The sequence below is a fragment of the Cynocephalus volans genome, chromosome 11, assembly GCF_027409185.1.
Source record: "Cynocephalus volans isolate mCynVol1 chromosome 11, mCynVol1.pri, whole genome shotgun sequence".
Classification (NCBI taxonomy): Eukaryota; Metazoa; Chordata; class Mammalia; order Dermoptera; family Cynocephalidae; genus Cynocephalus; species Cynocephalus volans.
In genome coordinates this window covers 53,916,643-53,933,247 of record NC_084470.1, presented here as the reverse complement: position 1 = coordinate 53,933,247, position 16,605 = coordinate 53,916,643, and the positions used below count along the sequence as shown (strand labels likewise).

The following is a 16,605-nucleotide window of genomic DNA, read 5'->3' as shown; positions in this document are numbered from 1 at the left end:
AGACTGCATAATACCAGTGTCATAATCAAATGAAAGTGTATTGCTTAAAATTAATTCAATTTTTAACAAGTCCAAGTGGTTATTATCTTCTTGGCACAACTGCCTATCTCAATAGTTGACTCTGCTCCATACACAATATAATCCTCACACATACAGTCATTTATGTACCATCTGTTTCCAATCAACACAATTTTCTCTAACCCTCTTCCCTATTCCCAAGCTGTGATCAAGGATGCAGTTGCTCTCCTCAAGCCCTCTCTCTTTTACCCCTATTTTTTCTTTAAGCGTCTGGCCCCTCATCAGATGGGCCCTTAAACAAGATCTTTAGCTGCTACCAATCCTGAGTGTGGGAGGTTAAATGGAGGCTGTAGATCCCCCCCCCCCACCCATATGTGGGAGCTGTATCACGGGAGGTATTTTAGTGGTGCAGAGACAGGAGTAGGAAAGAGAAGCTTGGAATTCCTGACCTCGAAGATCCTAGCTTAGGGTATGTATTAGTCTGTTTTGTGTTGCTATAACAGAAATACCTGAGACTGGGTAATTTATAAAGAACAGAGGTTTATTTGGCTTACAATTCTGGGACAGCTGCATCTGGAACAGGCCTTAGGCTGTTCGACTCATGGCAGAAAGCAGCAGGCAGCCAGCAGGTACAAGCAGATCACATGGCAAGAGGAAGCAAGAGAGAGAGGAGGTACCAGGGTCTTTTTAAACAACCAGCTCTCGTGGTAACTAATACAGCGAGAACCCACTCACTACCCCTCCTCCCCCAGGGAGAGCATTAATCCATTCATGAGGGATCGGTCCCCATGACTCAAACACCTTCCAGCACTGCCACATTGGGGATGAGATTTCTGCATGAGTTTTGGGGGGACTACACATCCAAACTCTTATCATTCCACCCCTGCACCCCCAAAACTCATATCACTCTCACATACAAAATACAATTATTCCATCCCAACAGTCCCAAAAGTCTTAGCTTGTTCCAGCACCAACTTAAAATCCAAAGTCCAAAGTCTCATCTGAGACCAAAAGCAAAAGTCCTTCCAGCTGTGAACCTATAAAAACAAAACAAATTTATCTACTGCCAAGATACAATGGTGGAACAGACACTGGGTATACAGGGTACAAAGTACCAAGAAAGGTAGGTGAATAAGGGAGGTGGATACACTGTGATCACGTGTGGATCCTGGAGTCACTCTCTGGGTTTGAATTCTGACCTCTCAGTAAGTCCCAATGTATTCACCTGTAAAAAGCTGCCACTTAACAACCCCTTCACTCACTGTTATTGTAGGACTGAGATAAAGTATATAAAGTCCATAACATAACACCTGGTTCACAGTAAGTGCTCAATAAATGGTAGTGTTACTACTGTTATTTTTATTATTGAAACGAGGACTTTCTGGACTGCCCTGTTCTCCATATTAGGCTCACTGCTCACATAAGGGAGGCATCAAATATCTTATGGGCTTCAATAACAAAGGGTAAGCCACATAAACAACTTACTCTGAGCATTGTCTACAACCAGCCCTCCCACCACCCCTTTGCCTCTTACACATTACACCCCACAAGGATACTCAAGGTTGCCAGAAGCAGGAAGAGTTATTGATGCCATCACAAATGGATATTGAGATTTCAGTCATGTAACCAAACTGGACACTCCAGAGGAGCGCCCAAACTGTAGATTTCTAAGCGTGACTCCAGCCAACTTTGCTTTGATTCACTCTTTAAAGTAGACTTTTTCCACAGCACCCTCTTCTTAACACATTCAGAGTCCTTTTAAGAACATATCTTTATTGCAGTGCAACAATCTGAGAGATACAAATTACACAGTTGACATAAAACACAATCACACAATGTCAATTATTCAAGAAGGGTTCTTGATGGTTCCAGTCATCCCTCTTGAGAATTTTAAACTGTGGCCCAGATCCTAAATCCAAAGCTCTTGTCCAATCACACTACTTCTCTCTCATTCATTAGGGCCTAATGGAGTTCACTCTGGCCCCCAATATCCCAGAAAAAGCAGGGCCTTTTGCCCCAAGGTACTCTGACTGCAGGGCCTACCAGTTCTTAGTTGTTCCAAAATTGTTCAAAATCCACTAACCTCAATTTTCCAAAGCTAATCCAGAAAAGCTTATCATACTGGTTAGCTGCCGTTCTGATTTCACAGAACAATTTTTAAAACATGAATGCCGGGGGAGGAGACAGAAATATAGCATGGCCATTTTTTATTTTCCAATAAAGGGCATTAAAAAACAAAGCATAACTAACAAAAGCTTATAATTCTCATGACTATTTCATGAAGAACAATATTAATGCCAGGAGAAAGGACAACTTCAGTGTAAGTTTCCAAGAATTGTGGGTCATCCTATGTGGACATATATAGCTCCATCTCTATATGTAGATTTCTAGTACATTTTCATTTTCTCATTTCAAATTTGTAGAAATGTTGTGGACTTTCACTAGTCCACAGACTCCCATTTAGGAACTGCTGGTCTATCTAGTTTTCCTGACTTCTATTTCACCTGTCCTTAATTCTTCCCATGCTGCCAATGACCTTGTCAGAATGCAAATCAATCATACATATACCCCTACTTTAAACTCCTAACTGCCTTCCACTGGCAAGGAAGAAGTTCAATCTCTCTTACAATGGCCTTAGTGATTTAGGTGTTCACCTCTCCAACATTAATTCTTAAGGTAGCCCCCAGCACCATGCAAAACATTTTCAGTTCCCTAGCATGTTCAGACGGCTCAATATGCCCCAGACAAAAGGAGTTCCATGCAGGCCAGTAATTACAAATATGTGAGATTAACAAAATCTACTTGGTCCCAGCTTAATATACAGGACTACTTAATGTGAGAAAGCTCAGTCTCTTTTATCTCCCCCTTGACCTGGTTATTTTCCTCTCAATCTCAAGAACAGATCTCAAGGACCAGTTCCTTTTGCCAGATATCCAAAAACAGCCCATGGATTCAACTATCAATCATCTATCACTTGCAATGTAGCTATGAGATAAAGCACTCAGGCCACAAACATCACATTCCAGGCAGCAGTCTGGCCCTCCAGGGATGTTTCTCCTTGCTCTCTTGATTGATGGACCCATCCTGTGGTTCCCAAACCTCTTCACTGTTTAAATAAACCTGGGACTCTACTAACTGAGGCTCTTTTTCTTAGCTCATAGTCTCTTTCCTCTAGGCCACTTCAAAAAGTGACAGTGCTGCTTGACTATCCTAGCTTAAAGTCATCAACTTCTAGCTCACTGGTATTTTTCTAAAATGCAGCTTGCAGCCAAGCATAACCTTTGACTATAGCAAAAGAAGGTAACATTTGCAAAGGGGGATATGGAGAAGGGAGGTAATCTATCACTCTATTCCTGAAAATGCCATCTAAAAGCAGTCAACCTACAAAGGCTTACATCTTTTCATAAAGGAAGCTACTCAAGCCAGCTATGGAGGGAGGGACAGATAGACTGATGGAAAGTAGACAGCAAATTATTTCTTTGGATCTAGAAAAGATATTCCATATGGAAAAATAACAAATTGACTTTCTGTTTAACAAATCAATCTCCCGTGAAATGTCAAATGAGTTCAGTGGCTAGTATTTGCCTGTATATGAGAGCCCTGATAAAATCATCCCTGAACAAGAAAAACCGAGGACCAGTTCCCATTTATTACTAGGTTAGAGCTTCCTATGACGTCCAAGTATAAACAGCTCTCTACAAGGTCCATTTCTTACAGCAATACCTTCAGTTTCTATTTGAGTATCTCCTTTCCTGAGTTGAAAGAAATTCCTCATTTCTACCATTCCTACAATCTACACTCAAATGGTCATGCCATATATTCATTTACAGTGGAAATATATTCATACTTTCTGACCTTTTCTCATCTAATCATGTGACTCCTGCCCTTCAGAAGTGACAACTTGGGGGGCCGGCTCATGGCTCACTCAGGAGAGTGTGGTGCCAATAACACCAAGGCCATAGGTTCGGATCCCATATAGGGATGGCCAGTTTGCTCACTGGGTAAGCATGATGCTGAGAACACCAAGTCAAGGGTTCAGATCCCCTTACTGGTCATCTTATAGGGAAAAAAAAAAAAGAAGTGACAACTTGGCTGCAACAGACAAAAAAATCCTGAGTCCTCTTCAGGGTTGAGGGGGAGGGGAACACCCCAGCATATATCTGATTAGCAAAAGTACTGCAGCTATCTACAGGTAGGTAACAATGCAAGGTGTGTGAGGGTGTGTGTAAGACTGAGTGCAAAAGGCAGTATCAAAGTTGCAAACTTCAAAGGGCCTACGTAAGTCCAGGAAAGAGATCACAGAAAGGGGGAGAGAAGAGGAGAGGGCATCTGGGGGAGGAGAAAGAGTAAGGGCTCTGAGGTAGAAAGTGAAAGGGTGTGTGGTATAGACAGTGGGGAAAAAGAACTGGCTGGAGCAGAGGGAGCCCCCTGGGGAGTGGCAAGACAGACGGCTGGATTGATATGACCAGGCAAAGAAGGGGAGGGCCTAGTAACCTGCACTTGTGGGATACAGGAACCAACAATTTCATTTAAAAGTTTCTCTCGTGAGTGAATGCTCTGATGGCGAATAAAATTTGAATTCCGAATAAAGACTTTCCCACAATCCTTACATTCATAGCGCCCTTCCCTATCATGGAGTCTCTGGTGCTGCTCTAATCCTGAACTCTTTTTGAAATTTGTCTTGCAAGGGTGGATTCGTTGATGTCGATTTAAATTGCTTTTCTGCCTGAAGGCCTTCCCACACTCCTTACATTGATAGTTTTTCTCTCCAGAGTGAATTTTCTGATGCTGGACAAGGTTTGAATTCCGGGTGAAGCTTTTCCCACACTCTGGACATTGGTAGGGTCTCTCTCCAGTGTGTAGCAATTGATGATTATTGAGCTGTGAGTTCACACGAAAAGCTTTGCCACACTCTTTGCATACATAGGGTCGCTCCCCAGTGTGGATCCTTCGGTGATGTATAAAACTGGAATTAAAGGTAAAAGCTTTCCCACACTCCTTACACTGATAAGGCTTCTCTCCAGTGTGAATTCGGTGATGTGCTGTGTACTGGGAGTTGCCCCAGAATGCCTTGCCACACTCTTTACACACATAGGGTCGCTCCCCAGTGTGTATTCTTTGGTGATGTATAAAACTGGAGTTGAAAGTAAAAGCTTTCCCACACTCCTTACACTGATAAGGCTTCTCTCCAGTGTGAATTCGCTGGTGTGCTGTGTATTGGTACTTGCCCCAGAATGCCTTGCCACACTCCTTGCACACATAGGTTCGCTTTTTACTGTGGATCCTTTGGTGCCGAACAAAAGTGGAGTTAAGGCTAAAGGCTTTGTCACACTCCTTACACTGATATGGCTTTCCTCCAGCTGAGTTTTTCTGATGCTGAGAAGAGTCTGAACTGTAACTGCAATGTTTGTCCCATAAATTAGATTTGTAGGAAATCTGTACAGCTGGAACTTGCAGATGTGTTTCATGCTGAGAACTAACACTAACATTTTTTTCTGATTTCTTTTGTGGATGGCTTGTATTTTCTATAGGAAGTTTTTCATTATTAACTATCTCCTTCACAGCATCTCTCTCATTTTTATTCATTTCATCCTTTGTGAAATTTTCTCTATGTCTCTCTAACTTGCCATCTGTCTTGCAGGTATCTTGAAAATCAGGTTCCCCTCGCCAATATTCATCTGATACCATGCCACAGGATTTGTTTTTATAAGAAATTATTTGTTTTAAAGTCAAATGTTCAGTCTTAGCCCAGGTTTTTCCACCTGATAAGAAAAAAAAAAATACATGAAAATACCACCTCTCAGCAATGCTAGAGAGAAGTACACCAGTGGTTAGCAAATTTTTCCTGTAAAGGGCTAGATGCTAAACATTTTAAGCTCTTTAGGCCATATGGTTTTTGTTGTAAGTACTCAACTCTAGCACTGCAGTGTGAAAGCAACCACAGACAATAAGTAAATGAATGAACGTGGCTATATTCTAATAAAACTTTATTTACAAACACTGAAATTTGAACTTCACATAATTTTCACCTGTTACAAAATATTATTCTTCTTTTGATTTTCTTCAACCACTACAAAAACTCAACCATTCTTATCTTGCAGGCTATACACAAAAGGACAGGTGGCAGGCCAGATTTTGGCCTATGGGCCATAGTTTGCCTGAACTAATCAACAGGTGAGATTACTATGTCCTATTAGTACACAGCTTTCATATGCTTATAAAATGCTGTTAGAGCACGTAGGGAATGAAGTGAGGCAAGGAAAAGTCCTGAATCCCAAGAAGGAAGAGAAAGCTTTATCAGGGCTTAGAGCTCCAAGGAGAGTTCAAGATAAAAAGGTAGCTAAGAGGATAGAGTCAGTAAAGGAAGGTCATGGGTTAAAAAAAGACATTTAGATTAGGAAGGAAAAAGTAAAACTATCTCTATTAGCAGATGACATAGTTTTGTATAGAAAATACTAAGGAACTTCATAAAAATTTTAAAATTTTGTGCTTCAAAGACACTATTATTTATAAACCATGTATCTGATAAGGACTCAATATCCAGAATAACATAATGATTCCATATCCAGAACTCTCACAACACAAAAATAAAAAGACAACCCAATTTTAAAACGTGTAAAGAATTTGAATAGACATTTCTCCAAAGCTGATACACAAATGCCCTATAAGCACATAAAAAGATACTCAACATCATTAATCATTAGGGAAATGCAAATCAAAACTTCAATGAGGTATCACTTCATATCACTAGCATGGCTATAATAAAAAAGACAGACAATAATAAGTGTTGGTGACGATGTGGAGAATTTGGAACCCTCACACATTGCTTGGGGGAATTAAAATTGTTCAGCTGCTTTGGAAAAGATTTTGGCATTCCTCAAAATGTTAAACAAACAGTTACCATATGACCCGGCAAGTATATGAGGTGATTTCAAAAAGTTTGTGGAAAAAGAGGATTAAAAGATAATACAAATCTTTCCATGAACTTTTGAAGTACTCTCACATATCTAAAATATGTACCCAGGAGAAAAGAAAACATATGTCAGCATAAAACCTGTACATTAATAGCAGCATTATTCATAATGCCCAAACAGTGGAAACAACCCAAATGCCCACCAACTGATGAATGGATATGCAAAATGTAATACTATCCATCCAATAGATATTATTCATACATAAAAAGGAATGAAGTACTGATACATGTTACAAAATGGATAAACCTTGAAAACACTACGTTAAGTGGAAGCCATGTGCAAAAGACCACATATTGTATGATGGCATTCATATCAAATATCCACAATAGGCAAATCTATAGAAACAGATAGTAGATAAGTGGTTGCCTAAAACTGAGAGTTGGGAGTGGGGAATGGAGAGTGACTGCTAATGGACACAGGACTGCTTTTTGGGGCGACAAAAACAATCTAAAAATAATAGACTGTGGTGATGCTTACACAATTCTGTGAATATACTAAATACCACTAAATTGTATGCCTTAAATGTTTGAATTGTATGGTTTGTGAATTAAATCTCCATAAAGCTGTTTTAAAAAGGACATGAGAGCTTACTTAGTATATCAAAAAGAATCATTTTAATGAAATGAAAAATATTAAATCTGTGGAAATCCGAGTCTACAGAAAAAGAAAATGCACATTTGACATCATTTAAGGTGGCTCTTAAATCAACTTCTTACTTGGAAAACTGGTATTTAAAGGTCAAGAATTAAGCCTTTCTCCTGTCTTCCCGGCACTGATGATTTTGAGAAATTTTTAATTTTATTATATGTGATATTATTTTAGCTAAGCGAGTAAATCTTCTCAGTTGTAAGATGTATCCTAAAGGAAAGAAAATCATAATATCTTTAAGCTACCTTAAAGTATTTCAATATTAAAAAATGACTTAAATGTTTTAATATATCAATTACCATAAGTAGCAAAAATAAATTTTTCTACTTCTTCTATTGTTTAGTGGACAAGATAATACTGCACCAAGTTTATCAGTCTTGTAAAAGGGGGAAAACTGGAAAAAGGTAACTTACACATAACCAGTAAAGTAGTTAGAAAAACTTTCGATATCCCCAGATACACAAGTATAAGCATCCCAGTGAGTGAAACAATGAAGAAGGATGTTGTGTACTACAGTTTAAAGGGATGGGAAGCAATGAATAACAGACCAGCCAGAAAAAAAATAATTAGGAATCCCAATGTACTCCATGATATGGGCACAGAGAAAACAGAATCTTTCATTCTGATAAAATGGAGGCAAAGGAAGAGACAAAACTGGAGAAGATACCCCATGCTTAACTCACCTCTGAAGCCTGCTCTCCAGCCCCTTCTGTTTAGGGCTCCCTGTGGCTGGGTGAACCATGGCTCCTTCCCTCGCTCCAGCTGAGAGATCAGAGCTGGTTTGGAAGTGGGTGATGCTGCTTGAAGGAAAGAAAACACAACACAATGATGAGCAGAGTCAGAGAGATTGATTTCAGCCTGTGGCTGCAAGGACAAGCAGATGAGGTGAGGAGAGTAATGCTTGGGTGGGCTGTGCAAAAGATACTCTAAAGAGGTACAGGGAGGGATGCTGGGAAGAAGCCTCAGGATAGTGCTTCCAAGGAAGCCTGAAACACCCTGGGAGGCAGATTTCTTTTTAAAGAGAAACAATATTTCTTACCTTCTTTGTCAGAGGATGAAAAATTCCCCTGTGGGAAACAGACACATGGCTCCTAGGAGCAACTCCCAAAGGAAGACAAAGGGCTGGATTCTTTCAAGATAATTTGGAAGTTCAATACTAGATTGAGGGTACCAAGATAAAGCTCAAGTCCTTCTGTACCCAGAGAATCAATCACCTCTAAAGCAGGTAAGGAAAGAGGGTAGCTTTCATGATGGAAAAAAAAAAAGCCCTTTGGAGGTTAATAGACATCAGGGCTTTCCATACCTGGCAACCTCTGACATTGCCATTTGGGGTCAACTAATAATTATAAGAGATCCCTTCAACCTCTGAGGGCCCAGGCAGAGACCAGCAGCAGAGAGGCCTTACCTAGGAAGGCCACAGCCCCATAGTTCTCCAGCATCACATCCCTGTACAAGGCCCTCTGAGCAGGCATCAGGCTGGCCCATTCCTTCTTAGTGAAGTACACGGCCACATCCTCAAAAGTCACTGATTCCTGAAACGACAAGTTCCTGCTCTCCCCAGACCCCAAGATTTTGGTGATGGTCCAAACTGTCATTGAGAGGTCTGGGAAGCACACCTACAATGATATATACTTAGTACTGGGTCCTTCATGCACCTGTAGAGGTTTTGTGAAAAATTTGGAAGGTGCTGAGGAAGAGGATGCAGAATTAAAAGCAGCCATCCAGAGTTCAGCATAGTTTCCCAGTTAGAATCAAGTACATCTCTACTATGAGCTTCTAAATATGTGATCTCTACACAGACACTGAACTTGATGTATAGGAGCTGGGCTTGGGCCTGAGAACGAAAGTACATATATGGAAAGAGAACTGACCCCTGGATATGGCTGTCACTTTAGCTCTAAGCACCTCCCCACTTTGTATTATCCCAGTGATTATTTGGGTTACTCATATTACTGCCATTTCCCAATTTTGCTGTCATCCCAATCCTTCCTTTATGCTTGTCTCCTTGCCCATGACACCGGGCACAAAGCTCTCAGTTGTGTCAATGACCTCCTACCCCCATCCTACCTCCATGCACAGACAGTGAGGTTACAGAGGCATGGAAAATACTGCTTAACTGGAAAACTTGGTGCATGCAACTAAAGATGGGCTTAAAAAGGCAGCTATTGAAAGTTTCAATCCCTAGAATAGGAGCTTAGCTCTGTATATCAGCAACAGAGCTCTAGAGGGAAAGGTTCTAACTTGGAGCATGGGATTAAGGGAACCTATAACCCAGGTGCCAAAGAAAGTTTTGTCAGTTATCTATCTTTTCCGTATATTTTTAAATTACCTTAGAGAAAAACCTTCCATGTTATATTAATGTTACAAAATTATTTTACTTCCCTACCAACAGTGTGTCACAGGATACTCACGGAACTGAATGGGAGTTTAAAAATACGTACATACATGTATGGTCACCAAATTTATGACGAAGTAACCAATGCAATTCAGTGGGTAAAAGATTTTTCAATAAATGGTCCTGAACCAACTCAATATCCATATGTGGGGGAAAAAAGAACTTTGACCCACATTTTACTCACTTATTTTAAGATGAATCACAGACCTAAGTAGAAAGCTAATAAATCCTCTAGGAGAAACACAGAAGAGTATCTTCATGATCTTTGAGTAAGAGAAAATTTCTGGGGGCTGGCTAGCTAGCTCAGTTGGTTAAAGTGTGATGTTTGGTAATACCAAGGTCAAGGGTTCAGATCCACATACCTGACAGCCACCACAAATGGAAAAACAAAAATAAAACAAAAAACAAAAACAAAAAGGAAAAGGAAAAAATTTTACAGAAAACAAACTGGTATAGTGCACTTCATTAAAAATAAGAAAATCTGTTTATCAAATGATACTATTAAGAGAGTGAAAAATCAAACCACAGACTGGGAGAATAAATTTTTTAATACATATATCTGACAAAAGACTTACATCCATAATAAATAAGGAACTACTACAACCTGGGGGAGGGGAAAGGGCACGTAATGTATTAAAAAATAGGAAAAACATATGAACAGAGACTTCACATAAGAGGATATCCACCTAGCCAACAAATGTATGAAATGGTGCTCAGCATCACTGCTTATTGGAGAAGAGGAAATTTCAAAAATCCCCATGAGGACTTCTGGTCATGATGGCAGAACAGATGGTCACTAGCATCACTCTCTCCCACAAATCAACCAATTTACAATAATAAAAAAGCAATGACAGCCAAGCTGGGGCCGCTAGAGCTCAGAAGAAGAGGAGGAGAAACCTACGGAGTGCAGGAAGGCAGGAGAAGCCACACTGAGAGAAAGAAAAAACTACTCCAACCATTTTGAATTCTGGCCACTTCCAGGCTGGAGCTGCTGAGCACATGGATCAGGAGCTGGCAAAAGCCACAGCAGCTGCACCTTTCAGATGAAGTTGCTTGGAGGCGGCAGGGGAGAAGAGGGCCTTGGTGGCCCCCAGGCCAGCAAGACCACTAATAGAGCTCCCGTGGACCTACACAGGAGCGAGGAGCCACAACAACTGAAAAAAAGGAGCCACTCAGAGGCTAGTGAGTCATCACAAGGGACTGAAGCATGGCCCGTCCCATGGGAAGTGTTTGGAGCATGGGCAGTGGGGGGGATGGGCCCACAAGGGCAACACTGGGCACAGCAAGGACAGCTGATCTGCCCCCCAATCAGCACAGGACCACTCAGAAGAGACTGGTCAGGAACACAGAACTGAACTGCAGGGGGTGCAGTTTGCTGAAAAGACTCAAGTCCAGACAAGTTTCTAAACAACCCAGGTGTACCAGATCTCAAGAAAGCCGGAAGTACCTATAAAGTCAACCATTAAAACTTGAGCTGCACAAAAGGCCTTCCCTAGGGAACCAGCAGCAAAGCAGCAATTTAGCTCAACCAAAGAGCTCAAGTGCTGGTCTCCACAGGAAGTTCCCCTATTTTAGAAGTAAGCAAAGGACAGCAAATTAGTGCCAGTGCAGAGTTTAAGTGGTGGGAAGAGCAAATAATCCAACACAGAACTGAAAGAAAAAACAAAGTACCTACAACCAGTGACAAAGTTTGATATTAACTAGTAAAGGTCTCATTTCACCAAAGAACACCTATAGCACCTAGAAGGACCGGAAGTCCCCTGGGCTACCAAGCCAGAAAGGGGGGTAGGCTGGGGTCCTCAGCCATGCCCCCCAACACCCACAAACAGTCTGGGGGGGCCAAGGGCCTTGGTCACACCCCACTGACATGCACAACCAGCCCAGCGACAACCACTGAGCTACCACGGGAAGTGCCCCGGGCTCTCAAGGGCCTCAGCCACACTCCCAACACACACAACAGGCCCAGTGATGACCACTGAGCCACCACAGGAAGCACCCCACGCTCTCCTGAGCCAGGGCGGTGGGGGACCAAGGGCCTCGGCCATGTCCCCCCAGACCCCACAACCAGCCCAGTGATGACCACCAAGCCACAGCAAGAAGGGCCCCGGGTTTCTGAGCTGGGGTGGTGAGGGGCAAGGGCTTTTGCCACACCCCTCTGACATCTGCACCCAGCCCAGCAATGGCCAAGCTACTGCTGGAAGCCCCCTGGTCTCCCCTGTGGGAATGAGGGGGGTGCCACAGGCCTCAATCCTACACCTCCTCCTTCCTCCTTTCATTCCATTTCCTTCCCCTTCTCCCTCTCCCCACCAACTGCTCCACAACAACATCATAGAATGTAAAAAAATAATATTAATTATAAAAAAAACCCCACTGAAATACTATAAATGAGTAACAACAAGTGTTGGTAAGGATGTGGAACAATAGTACACTGCTGGTAAAAGTATAAACTGAAACAACCATTTTGGGAAAATTGATTGGCAGCATCTACTAAAACTAACTAAATGTATACCCTATAATCTAGCAATTTCACTCCTAGACATATACCCAAGAGAAATGAGTGTCTGTGTCCACCAAAAAACAAGAATGTTACCTGTATTCTTATTCACAGTAGTCAAAAACTGGAAACAACCAAAAGTACATCTACACTACAATGAAAAAATAAAATGTGGTATAACATATAATGGAAATCTATTCAGCAATGAAAAAGAACAAACTACTGCTAAGTGAAACAACATGGGTAAAATTCGCAGACATGATGTTGAACAAAAGAAGGCAGGTATTTAAGAGGATGTGTTGAATGACTGCATTTACATGAAGTTCAAGAACAAAGAAAACTAACCTATGGTGATAGAGATTAGAATAGTAGTTAACTTTGGGGTAGCAGATTGCTTGGGAGGAGGCATGAAGGAGCCTTTTGGGGTGCTAATAATGTACTATGTTTTGACATAAGTGATGGTCATACAAATGTATACATTTCTAAAAAGTGAGCTATACAGTTAAGGCTTGTGTTGCATGTAACTTAAACCTCGATGAGAAATTCATATATATACACACATAAAACAATATACATATATAAAATATACATACCAGTATATTATATATGAAGGTACTTTAAAAAGTTTATGGAAAGACTCATGTTATCTTTTAATTCTATTTTTCCACGAACTTTTTGAAGTACCCTAATACATCTTTACATAATATATATGTATACACACACACATATGTACAGAAGCAGAGGAAACCCAACTCACCTGGGGCCTGACTGTTAAGGACATTGCTGTCATCATCCGACTTTTTACCCCCAATTTAGGGAAAGGTAAAAGTCTCAGGAGCTGAAGGTAAAGAAAGAAACATTAGTGATAATAACTCAACTGACCATATTCCTGTATACTCTGACACACCCTGTTGGAGGATACGCGAATACTATTCTTCAGTTATTGCTTGCTGTAATTCTAGTCTCACTGAGGTGAGACAGCAGGCATATGGGGGAACCCAGAAAGGAAACAGAGATCATACAATGAATACGTGATGAGACGGTCGACTGAGAAAACTGTAATTTTCACTAACCAAGAGAAGACATCATAGGAAAGAAGACAGAAAAGGAAACTAGGGTAGAAAGTAGACAAATGTTAGGAGCTAAAAAGAAAGCTGGAATTACGAACAATTAAGATCCCTAGCATCCACACACTATAAGTAGGAATGAGTTGTGTACAAGAAATCCATCAAACACTGTTAAGACCTCAGCATCTGTTTTCCCTCCTACTTAATGTTAGGACAGGAGAGTTTCTATGACTGAAGTAGTAAAAGTCAAACAGAATTTGAAAATAATTTATTAAGAACATTTAATGTCTCCCTAGTACTATTTTTCCCCTAAATACACAGATTGCTTATAAGATATTCATGGGGGTGGGTGATGAGAAGGAAAAAACTAAAACCATACTAAAAAACTAAACCATACTAAAGGAATCCATTAACTTCATGACATGACCCAAATACTCCAAGCTCCAAATATTATAGTATAGGGAAGCAAAGCAATTTCATTTCTAAACTAGTTCTAAGTCCCATCTGGGTCAATTAATTAGCCCATCATTACGAGGTAAGCCTTCTGCCATTGAAAAGAGGGAATCAGCAAGATTTACACATTAAAGACACAACTGAAATACAAATAGCTGCCAACAGGTCAGAGATATTTAACAAGCATATAAACAAACATATAAAAGTGCATGTATTCATATACCTTAAAAACAACTTCCATTTCTATTTTATGGCCGCAGTTTGCTGTAAATATTAGAGTACTAAAACAGCATCAAAGACTTTATAGTCAGTGCACTGCCCCTCCCTCCTTTGACCCTGCTTAGTGAATCCAGAAAGCCATTCAGGAAGGTAGGGAAAGGTGAAGCTGTCAGGGAAAGAGAGCTGTCAGGAGAGGCTAGAATCCACATCTTGAAAGCTACAGAGATTCCAGTAAGTAGAAACAGTAGTTATAAGTGTAAACAGAAGAACTTAAAAAAAAAAAAAAAAAAGTAAACCTACACAAGTAATGCTGCTAAATTCATGGACAGTTTCTGTCCAAGGGTAACAAAAGCAGTGATTCATGCTGGGTAAATAGGCAGCTCTTGTAGCTGTGTACTCTAGTTCTCTAAAATCTTGATACTGTCATCCTTTCGGTAATGTCACTTACAATAAATACTTAATAAGAATGACAAATTAAACAATCATAAGCAAAAAGGTCTGATCTGTACAGTTGACAAACTGTGAAAATCAAAGCATCTGTAAGTAGAAAAGCAGCAGAGGCCATCCTACAGAACACTAGAAAGTCCCTCCAACTTTCCTATGGGGAATACCATATGGAATTGAAGCATAAGTAAGAAGCTGGGATGGGGCACAAATCACAACCCAATACACTTCACTCATGGCAGCAACCAAATGTTTAATCTGATTATAAACCTTGAAAATTAGGTTATAACAATGTAGTAAAAGTTAAGAGAATGTAATGAGAAGAGTACAATGAAGGAATGTGAAGGGAGCTAGATAAAAAAAAATCCTTCAGTATCTCCAGTACTGTACATCGGAAACTATATTAAACACTGGACACATATTAGATACTTCATGGATATAACTCGTCTCTAAATTTTAGATTTAACATTCATATGAGCCAATCCAAATCTCAGGGCTCCACACTCTCCAAAACGTGAACTAAATAAGCTCCGTCCTGAGGGGATAAAACAAACATTTCAGTATTCTCAAAATTTTGGCTGCTCTATTGGTTGTACAGGCAAACAAAGTATCACAGAGTAGCAAATGAAAAGGGAAAAAGAGCGTAAACTGTACACAGGCCCATGAGTAGGGCTAAGGTTTCCACTGCCGGGGCAAAGACAGAAGGGCTGGAGCAACCGAGGGGCGTGTTTTGTTACCAGAGTGTCCTGGAGCCTGGAGAGTTAGAATTTTCTGAGTATCTCGATGTCAGCATTTGAATCTGTGTCAGTACCCAATCTGAATAGACCGCGGACTGAAGTAGGTATGGAGAAACGAGGGGGCGGGAGCCTGCGGCCAGCGTCCCAGCCCCCCCCAGCGCCCTCTCTCGACGCCACCGAGCCAAGCCCAGGGGTCGGGATGAGGAACCCAGTAGTAGCAATAGCTGCGCCCGCCTCCCTGGGGGTCCTGTCCCGTCCTTCTCAGACCAAGCCAGACCCGCTCACCGTGGGATCCCGGCGGCCTCTGCAGCTTTTCAGTAAACAGAAACTGAGGGAACCACGAAACAGTCTTGACAAAACAATTCCTCAACCGTTAAAAAAAAAAATGGCTGCGCCGGAAATGCGTCACAAACTGACCGGCCTACCCATACCCTCCCTGGAATTCTCTCTAGGAATCTTGGAGGACTCCACAGCTTGATGGTTCCCTCCTAGTTCCCGCGAGCAAGCCTGAGGAAAAGGGAGGGTAGGCGAGATAGACCCCTACTTTCCTCCCAGAGCGTCGTTCCGAGTCGAGTCACCTGGACCCGGGTTATTAACCAACAGACCTCCAGGGAAAGGAGGCGGGAGCTTAGGGCGGGAGCAAGAGGCGAGGCCATTTATTCTATTGGATACCGGCTGAGGGGCATGGCCCAGTTGGACCAATGAGCAGAAGAGCGCACGGAAGCCCTCCCTGCCCTTGGGGCCCTAGCCAGTTTCCTGCCCCGAGGGGCCCAACCCCTGCACTGCCATTTTCCCACTTTGTGGGTCCCTCCCTTCAAGGCCTAGAAGACGAACCTAGGTTTGGCTGGAGATATGAACGGACTGAGTTTATTAGGAATATCTGAATGTCCCCCAAGGTATCTTGAAGGGCCGGCTTGGAAGGGGTGGGGGCTTTCCAAGGATAGAGGAGTCTCGGAAACCCTTAGATGAAAGTCAAGTAGTAGACTTAGCGATCTTATTGTATACCCAGAAGACCACCAAGAATGAGTGAGGGAGGGCCAGGAGCTGAAAGACGTGAGGTCAGGACCCAGCTAGGGGCCTACAGAGAGTACGGTTTTTTCCTAACCTCACTTGTCTACCACCACCAGATGTTCTCACCTGTCTTACTTGTGTAGCC

General features: G+C 41.7%; 2 protein-coding genes across 2 annotated transcripts; both read right to left on the bottom strand.

The window, feature by feature from the left end:
- Positions 1–404: 404 nt before the first annotated feature.
- On the bottom strand, positions 405–5,772 carry LOC134391120 (zinc finger protein 501-like). Its single transcript, XM_063115045.1, has one exon. It carries the CDS (start codon positions 5,704–5,706, stop codon positions 4,315–4,317), a length of 1,392 nt encoding a protein of 463 aa, XP_062971115.1. The 5' UTR covers positions 5,707–5,772; the 3' UTR covers positions 405–4,314.
- A 1,811-nt stretch (positions 5,773–7,583) lies between these two features.
- On the bottom strand, positions 7,584–15,851 carry KRBOX1 (KRAB box domain containing 1). The gene is made up of 5 exons (XM_063115046.1): positions 15,735–15,851; positions 13,287–13,367; positions 9,046–9,172; positions 8,324–8,437; positions 7,584–7,850 (listed from the first exon to the last, which is right to left on the bottom strand). Exons 2-5 carry the CDS (start codon positions 13,320–13,322, stop codon positions 7,738–7,740), a joined length of 390 nt encoding a protein of 129 aa, XP_062971116.1. The 5' UTR covers positions 13,323–13,367; positions 15,735–15,851; the 3' UTR covers positions 7,584–7,737.
- Positions 15,852–16,605: the final 754 nt, after the last annotated feature.

Excerpts from the sequence above, each read along its gene's own strand:
- LOC134391120 (XM_063115045.1), bottom strand. The coding sequence starts at position 5,706 with ATGGTATCAGATGAATATTGGCGAGGGGAACCTGATTTTCAAGATACC.
- KRBOX1 (XM_063115046.1), bottom strand. The coding sequence starts at position 13,322 with ATGATGACAGCAATGTCCTTAACAGTCAGGCCCCAG. Across the intron at positions 8,438-9,045 it reads TGGGGCTGTGGCCTTCCTAG|CATCACCCACTTCCAAACCA; the intron begins GTAAGGCCTCTC and ends TCCTTCAAGCAG. Across the intron at positions 7,851-8,323 it reads CTGGAGAGCAGGCTTCAGAG|GATACATCTTACAACTGAGA; the intron begins GTGAGTTAAGCA and ends TCTTTCCTTTAG.